The sequence below is a fragment of the Limulus polyphemus genome, unplaced genomic scaffold, assembly GCF_000517525.1.
Source record: "Limulus polyphemus unplaced genomic scaffold, Limulus_polyphemus-2.1.2 Scaffold483, whole genome shotgun sequence".
Classification (NCBI taxonomy): domain Eukaryota; kingdom Metazoa; phylum Arthropoda; class Merostomata; order Xiphosura; family Limulidae; genus Limulus; species Limulus polyphemus.
In genome coordinates this window covers 503794-512841 of record NW_013666093.1, presented here as the reverse complement: position 1 = coordinate 512841, position 9048 = coordinate 503794, and the positions used below count along the sequence as shown (strand labels likewise).

Below are 9048 nucleotides of genomic sequence, written 5' to 3'. Positions count from 1 at the left end.
AGTGGGCGAAAATCCCACAATCTAAAATTGACGAGATGATTCTCACGATGCCCCATATGTGTCAATAGGGCAAGTAAATGTACTTATTGTCCAGACATACATCTATGGGACTGGAGTTATATGATTCAAGACAGTGTGTGCAAAAGTTGAAATTTTTCATAGTTTGTGTGTCACGTGACAACAAACCTGAAGTTGAAGTATTTTTTAAAGGTTTATTTTGAAACAAAGGAATTAAATTTAGATAACATAAAACTTTGAATTATAACATACATTATTATGTTAATTTCATTGATATACATTGATAATAAAGTTGTTTAATTAAATTCTGAATGTAACTCAGCGACTTGTGTAGAAAAGGATTTAAACGGTACCCATTGTGAAAGGGTTAAGGAATAATGTAGAAAAGTAATGTTTTTTCAGTGCTTAAGTCTTCAGTAGAAACATTTGATTGGTGTTAAGAATAACTAAGCTATAATTCTGATTTAGGGAGAGGTTCATCTAAACATCATGCAGACAGAGATAGAGATTCATTACATGAAACAGAGCCAGGTTTTATTCGCAATGGTCCAACGAAGCCCCCTTTTTCTCATAGAAGATCAGCTCCTGTTGAATCATGGGATGATGAATTGGGTAAGCTTCAGTTTGGAAATAGTCATATTATCAGTTGCAGTGCCACAGCTGAACTTTTGGTTATTAAAGTTATAGTAGGTTATTTTGTGGTATTTGAACTTTGAATTAAGTTTTATAAGTGCTTATGTATTAACCCTTTAAAGTCTGGTGGCAGGTGTGATGTCACCTCTGACCTAGCATTAATAAAAAAAGTTAATAATTCTTAAAAATAACGTATGTGAAACACAGACACTTTAAACACTTGACATGTTAACTACAGTGAATTTTTTTTTATCGATTTATGACTTTGAATAAAAACTACTACAAAACATAGCTATTTACCATGCCATTGTATATGACTCGTGTACCATTGGCCTGAATGCAAGTTTTCATACATATACGGCCTAATGATGTCATGTGATAGTTTATTTGGTTGACAGAAATGGTGCAATAAAAAACTTGTGTAAAGCTTTAAAACTTAATAGTATTTATCTGAATCTGTCCATAAAACTTATCTTTGTCATCATTTTGCTAATGTATGTAACATGTTTGAAAAATAATGTCACATCTGTACCTTTGCCTGAGGGTAAAATACAATTGTAAGTCTTCATGATGGCCTTGAGTTTCTGAATTTTTGAATTCTTATAAACAGAAAATTGACTGCTGGCAGTTATTTAAGTAAAATAAACAAACACAGAGGAAAACTCATTAGGTTAATTTATATCCTTTCCGTGGCTTACAAATAATAGAAAATCATTACTAACAAGACGAAAGTCCAATACAACCTCAAGGCACCCTAAAACATAGTAAGAAAATGTTCAACTAGTGTAACTACGAAAGGAAGTAAATTAGATTTGTGGCAAATAAATTACAAGAGAGAAAATAAACCTAGGTTTCAGATGATATATTTATGATTTTGCTAGATTCAGAAAAATGCAAGTTGTAAAAAGAAATGCAGACAGTTGAATTTTTCAGTTCTTAACATCACCAATATAAAAATTTCACTGTTTCAAATTATTTGAGGAAAAATAAGTTCTCAAACAAATACAAAGTTTATAAATTTATGTCTGTCTACCGACACAGGTGTGAAATTTAAAGATTTCTACCATCTCAATAATAATTAGAACAGAGAGTAAAAATTGAACAATAGTTTGATTTTTTAAAGTTATTTATTGAAAAACATATTAGTAAAACCTAAATCAAAAGAAAATTTCAACATTTCAAGTACAATTTCATTTTTTGAGGTAGTTTGAGGGGATACATCACACATTTTTTTCAAAAGTTGATGTTATTTTACCCTAAGATACCAGGCTGGAAAGGGTTAATTGCACATTTCTGTTGACATATTTTTATGTAGCTGCTAGTTGTACACTATAAAAAAGTCAGTTGATTATCAAATATATCTAAAAGATTATTTAATTAATCACATTAAACCAACTAGCATTTTTCTGTCATAATAAAATTGAATATGTGTCTGTTTTAACACACTTCAGACTATATAGAAGTTGTGCAAGCATTCAGAATAATAAATTGAAGAGAAAAGTAAGTTTTGAAAACATTTGTTAAACATTATTTGATACAAAATATGTGGTTGAATTATGGGTTTTTTTGAAGAACTAATAAATATATATTCTCCCTAATCATTGTATACAATAGTTAAGAACTTACAAAAACCAGTCAGTTCTTTTGTTAAATATTTTATTTTCTGTCCACTAATCAAAATCCTCTAGTATTAAAACAATTTCTTTACTCTTGATAGCTTCTAAATTGGAAGTTTGATATCAATTATACTCCTGAGGTATGAAAGTTTGTATCAGTTTAGGTGTATTAAAATAAATGCTGTAATTGACTTTACATGGCACAAGCTAAAGTTACTTAAAAGATGATGTTTAATGAGCAAAAGCTTATACAACAAATATCAGGTTTTGTTGTGTATAAGGTAAATATGAGGTTTTATCAATATAAAAAAAAAGCATGCATATATATATATATATATATATATATGATAGCTTGGGTAAAATAATTTTTGCAGTTTTCAAACAGCATAGGAATATGCAAATAGATGAAGAATATTTTTTAATAATGAAATGGGACATGGTGATGTGTTAAGTCTTTTCTTTTAGACTTTTAAAAAATAACTGCTTATTGCAATTTGGCAGTGATCTGTTTTATGACTGTGTTACTTGTTATTAGTTGGTGGTGACCAGTTACCGGAATGGAGTGTAACAGATCCCGAAAAAGTTGGAACTTTTGATTCTTCAGGTGCCTTCAGAGAGAATAAGGTAAGAAGTTTAAGTTGTTTCTCTCTCTCTCTCTCTCTCTCAATTTGCTTGATAAGCATAAATATTTCCTGTCAACCTTATTGATTTTTTGTTTTGTTGACTAATAACATAACAGTTGAGCAATTTTAAATGTGGTGATTTTTAGCAGCTAAACTTAAGTTAACTAGACTGGTATGTTATCAACCACTAAATTCGTCATGAGAAACATTTTAATATTAAGAAAAGAGAGATGCAAATATACCCGACTTGTATCGGCCAATTACCCAAAATATGGGACTGAATGAATTGCTGCCAATCACCATTCTAATCAAGAATAATAGTTATGATAACCATAATAATAAATAATTTAACATTGATGGAAGTTAAAACTGTAAACACAACACAATTTAAACATATTGGTTAAATATTGTAAAATAATTAAATGTATCACACTGTTAAAAAGAGCAAGGAGTGACCTGCTGATTTAGACAGATAATGATGTAGTAAAGAGAACAAAAGAGTTCACTGTATGTTGTATTAGGTAAAAGTTACACTTCTTAATAGTCAAAATTAAAAAAATATTGGTTTATAAGAAGTCACATTTTATATTTATAATTTAAAATATTGTAAAATGAAACAAAAATATCCCACACATGAAAAAAGAATTTCAAGCATCTCTATCTCTGTTGTTGGCAGGATTGGGGTAGTCCTTCAGGTGACGAGTCAGAAGGGGAAAACCATAAAAATAACTTACAAATTTCTAAAGTAAGTAGACTTTAAAAGCTGTAGTCAATTACAAAGAAAGATAGTATTGGTAGGATTGTTTCACATAAATAATTAAGTTGATATACCTCGTTCAAAGTAAACAGTGATGAAAAGATAGTACTACTATGTTGGTGGATTCTGTATATAAGGTACATTGTTAATTTTTAAATATTATAATTATATTTAATTTGTTGTCTAGAAAGAAACAAGTTTGTTTAAATAACCTGTGATATTTAATATAGTGATATGATAAATTATATCGTTATTATAGTGCATGAAATGCTTGTAAGGTGAAATTTCTTTAATAAGCTTCTCTGTGAAATATTTGTACATCTAATACCTATTATATGTGAGTAAATATCCTGAAAGATGTTACTTATTGCTGCTGCAGTCTAGTGTTGCAGCCTTTTGTTACATAGATTCAATTTTAGTAACTGTTTGCAACTCAGAGTTGCCTCATGTGCATGATATGAAGAGTTATAAAATGAAAATTTGCTTATATTTTTATTAATTTAAATTTAACTTACTCTTAAGAAATTTGCAAGTATTTACAGTTTTCTAATGAACTGTTGAAGTTGTAATACTCTAGGTCAATGTTTTCCAAACTGTGGGACGTGCCCCTCTGGGGTGACACAGCTATTTGGTGGGAGAGTCCCAAAATAACGGTGGAAGAAACAGAAGAGTTGGAGACAACGAAAACCTAACAAAACTATTTCTTTGCTCTCTAACCTTTTTTTTTTTTGCTCTCACATTTACTCACTCCTTACAAGTACTTGTTCTTTTAAAAAGAAATTATTAAAAACAGGTAAAGAAAATGATTTTGCTGTTATCACTTGTGAAAATTATTTTAATGTGAAGAGGGAGGGGCAATGGAAACTTTGCTGAGTTAGAGAAATGCTGCTATCGTTATTTAAAGTTTGGAAAACACTGTTCTAGATGATTTTTCCTTAGTTTAGCAGCTCAGCCTGTACAATTTCCTATGTATTTTGTATTTATACAAAATATACGCAAGTGTATCAGATATGTCTCCTACTGTTTATTTAGCTTTTCAAACCTACCATTTATTCTCTGAAAAATGAAATCAAACTTTTTTCCCCAACTCATTTGCCAATGAAGTATCAAACTTCAGTTGCAATTATTTTGATATAAAATTCTGGAAAAGTTGAGAAAAGGTGTAAATCATATTAATAAAGTAGATTTTTTCTAAACTTACAAAAAGTAGGATAATACAGTTGTTGGCATTTGTGGTTTTTTAGTGTCAAAATCTACTCTTGTTGATTGCAAATTTGAATATTATTTAATAACTTGAATTTAAAAACATTACCTTTGATACATTATTGCATATGAGTAGATCCATCTGTAGTTTAAGAACGTACATATTAATGGTAAGGATTTACATGTCAATAGATCCTTTAATGTAAGGATATACTTATCAATGGCTCCATCTACAGGTTCGGTTGATTCATCCTAAATCTTGACCCCAAATTGACATTTAGTGTTTCCATACTATAACTTTTAACAAGTTTTGTGCATCTTCACAAAATTTTGCAGAATTCCACACATAAATTCAGAATTTTTATTGAAGTATATTTTTACTAAAAATGTCTTCATTATTATATGCACTCAAAATGTTTTGACTGCTCTGAGTGCAAAGTGATTTTCATATTAAGATTAAAAGTATTTTTCTTCATCTGAAAACAATCAAATTTCATTTGTATATTCTCTAAACACTCCTAGATAAATTCCAATTTTTTTTTTTGTAAAACTTTATATTTTATCAATTATTTTCTCTATTCTAATTCTATACAGGGTTAGTCAAATTCACCGACCTTTTAACCACCATAAAAAAATGAAATGAATCTAAATTGACATTTTCTTCTTTCTTCAATTTGTAACAGAAAACTACACCAAAATAGCTTAAAAGTAGTAACTGTATACATCTGTTGATACTTAAATTTTATTTTTCTATTGCTGCTATCTAATTAATAGCCCCACCAAACAAATTGTAGATCGTTCAGCGAAAGTGTAGCTCACGTTATCCTATTGAATTATGTAATGCCTGAACTATTAACAAGCTGCTTGTGAGAATACCTTGTGAAAAATTTTATTTTTTTCTTATGTAATCTAACCCAGTAAGTTTCTAATTTTTTAACTTCAGTTATTTTTATAATAATAAAGAATACACATGAAAAACAAGATACATAATACTTACCTCGGTCTTTTTGTTTGCTGTCAACTGTTGATGAAACTTAACCCTAAGTTTTTATACTAATAGTATACTACTGTACTAAATGATCTTTTATTTAATTAAGTAATGCTCCTAAGAACACAGAATAAACATATAAAAAGCAGTCAATATCTTATAATTGTCACAATTTCTCTTGCTTTCTAACTATGCAATAAGAGCCATTAAAAATTCAGCTAAGCTCATCAGTGGGTTTCCTGTGGGAATAAAGTTTGAAGTGGAAGCAGAATATACAATTCTATATACAGAAAGCAACATAATATAATACATCATTTGATAGCTTAAAACTTTGGCTTTCTATTAATTTTAAATAGTATAGTATTAAATGTCAGAGAGAACTATTGGCAATTTGTGAAAGAGAGGATGTGAAAGGTGGGCATGACAAGAGGTGTCTGATTTTCTGTTTTTTTGAAGGCAATAAAAACTGTGCTTTGCCTGATCATTAAAAATATTATAGTGAGTAATTTATGTTAAATTCCGTACTTCTCAGAGGGGTGGTAATTAAATTAGAGAAGAGGGAATATCTAGAGAGCAAATGTCACCATTCTCATACTTAGGTGAGATTGAGGATTTTTTAAAATATTTCCTTATTAAATTAAAAATTTAAAACTTGTATAACATTAAAATTTGATTTATTAATTACATTTTTATTCCTAGTTTATTCCTATACCACGATGATAAAAGTCGTTTAATTAAATTTTGCATGTAACTAAAAAAAGTTGTGACATGCACATTTTGATCTGCCTATAGCGAGAGGGTTAATAGTTTCATCTTCAAGGTAAGGATTTACATGTCAATAGATCCTTTTTCTGTTTAAGGATTTGCGTATCAATAGATCTATCTACAAGTTAAGAATGTACATATTAATAAATTTGTCTTGAAGGTAAGGATTTAGATATCAATAGATCCATCTGCAGGTTAAGAATTTACATATTAATAATTTCATCTTCATGATAAGAATTTACCTCTCAGAAAACCCATTTTTAGGTTAACAATTTGCATATCAGTTGTTTTATTTTCATATTAAAGATTTACAGATCAAAGATATGACTATTTACAGAAGAATTTGTTTTGTAAAAAATTTTGAAACTAATACAGGAAAATATATTTAAAAGTTATGTGTATAGCTTAATAACATCTGTTATTATGTAAAATTCCTGTAGAAAAGCAAGTTATATGCTTGCTGTTATGAATATTTTCAGAAGGTGTGAATTATATTTATAATGATACCAATTTGTTAGTTGTTTAAGTGACGAATAACTTCAATTTAATTTTTGTTCAGCTTGAAAAATTTTCCAGTATTTTAAGTTTTGGGATTTATTTCCAATCAAAAATTTAATCCAAATTATAAGGCGAATTCTTAAAAACATTCTGACTACTTTTTAGTATTATGTCCCATTTTACAGTGCATGGGAGGGTACGTGTAGGAGAAAAATATTATCTCACGTGCATGACCTATTATGTTAAGCATGTGACTGGTTATCTTGAGAGCACGAGATAATTATTTTGAGAGCTCAGTTATTATTTTATGCTTTCGATATAATAAGTTATGTGCTCTATATTAGTGTTTTTCAACCACCAATCTGCAGACTGGCACTAGTCCGTCACAACTACTTTGCTGTATCTGTGGGATTTCATGAAAACAAAGAAAAACTGATAAAATAAACAGATGTAAATCATAATAGTATTTCACTGTCCACTGCATTTTAGCAGTCCAAGACAGTGTAGGGAGGCAGTGAGCTGATCCCTGGTATAGAAAAGGTTGAGAAAGACTGCTTTATATAATTTATTATATATATTCTAGTGAGTATGAAATAAAAAGTCATATGCGTAATATATTTTTCTCCTCCTTGTCCTCTTCTGACCTCCATACCATTTTATAATGTTGGTGCATGTTTTATTATGATATTTTTGTATTTAGGATTGGATATGAAAATTTTGGTTTACAACCAAATTTGATGGAAAAAAGATTCGGTATTGATGAAAATAAAGGTCACATTAAAATGTATCTGTGGATCTGGAATAAGAAAAGTTAGTATTAAGATACAAGTGAAATCTTTGTTTTCTTTGGAGACTGAAGCAGTACATTTAAGAGTAGTGGGCTCAGCTTAATATGTAAGAATGAACAGATTGGATAGTTGGATTTGTGGGATCAGTTCAATGGGAAAAGTGATAATTTTTTGAGTTGATGGTTTGCATTTAACTCTTTCAGCATGAGTTCGGTCCCTAGGACTGACTTTATAACCATTTTGTACTTGTTATAGTTTTCATACAATAACTTAAATTAGTAAGTGTATGTTCATGAAATCTGGCAGATTATCAGTAAACATTACAAGGCTTTCATATGCAAGATATCAGATTTTTTTTAAGTCTTAAGGTTTGTTAAGCAATGTTTTTCTCATGCCTTTTTTCTTTTCACATGTTGCCTTTCTAATATGCAAAGTAATTTTCATTTTAAGATTAAAAATACTTTTATGCATCAGAAAATGTTCAATTTTCATATGCAAAATCTTTATAATGTCTAGATAATTATCAAATGTTTCTTAAGAAAAACTTCACATTTTATCTGTTGATTTCACTAACAAATCTCTTTATGGGTTCAGTCGATTTGACCGGTCTTGTAATCACCATAAATTAGGAAATAAATATGAATTATGCCTTTTTCTTTCTAGAATGATTACAAATTATAACACGAAAAAACAAATGTTTAGACTAAATCATAAACTACTATATCGATACCATAAAATTCCACTATAATTTATCAAGCTTAGTAACTAAGCTGTATTTGGGTCTAAAACAAATATGAAATTTTGAGCAGACTAAAGACTCAACTTACCACTTCAAAAATTTGTATCAAAAGAACGAGAGGACGTCATAATACTTGAAAATGGCTGAGAAAGCCACTAGGGGGACATTCTGAGCTTTCAGTTGGTTATTCATGTGTCATAGATAGAAGTAAGTGTATATAAGGGAGCGTTTCAAAAAATGGAAAGAAGTGAGCAGAGCAGCTGTGTTTGATTCAGTACATGAGCAATATCTCATCAGATATTAAAGATAGGAGGTTCTTATTTTATATTCTAGCTTGTCGATATCAGTAATTTGAGTTCCTAATTCCTACAAAACTATAGACTTTGCATTTAAATCTTTCATCACGGGTCGGTCCCTGGG

The 9048-nt window shown here is 29.3% G+C and overlaps 1 protein-coding gene across 1 annotated transcript in view; it reads left to right on the top strand.

Annotated features, from left to right (window-relative positions):
- LOC106458545 (GRB10-interacting GYF protein 2-like) overlaps positions 1 to 9048 on the top strand; it is a 104191-nt gene that overhangs the window by 30225 nt on the left and 64918 nt on the right. The window contains exons 10-12 of the mRNA XM_022384785.1: positions 487 to 630; positions 2803 to 2891; positions 3567 to 3635. Of these exons, the coding sequence (XP_022240493.1) occupies positions 487 to 630; positions 2803 to 2891; positions 3567 to 3635 (302 nt within the window). The remainder of the gene's footprint in view (positions 1 to 486; positions 631 to 2802; positions 2892 to 3566; positions 3636 to 9048) is intronic.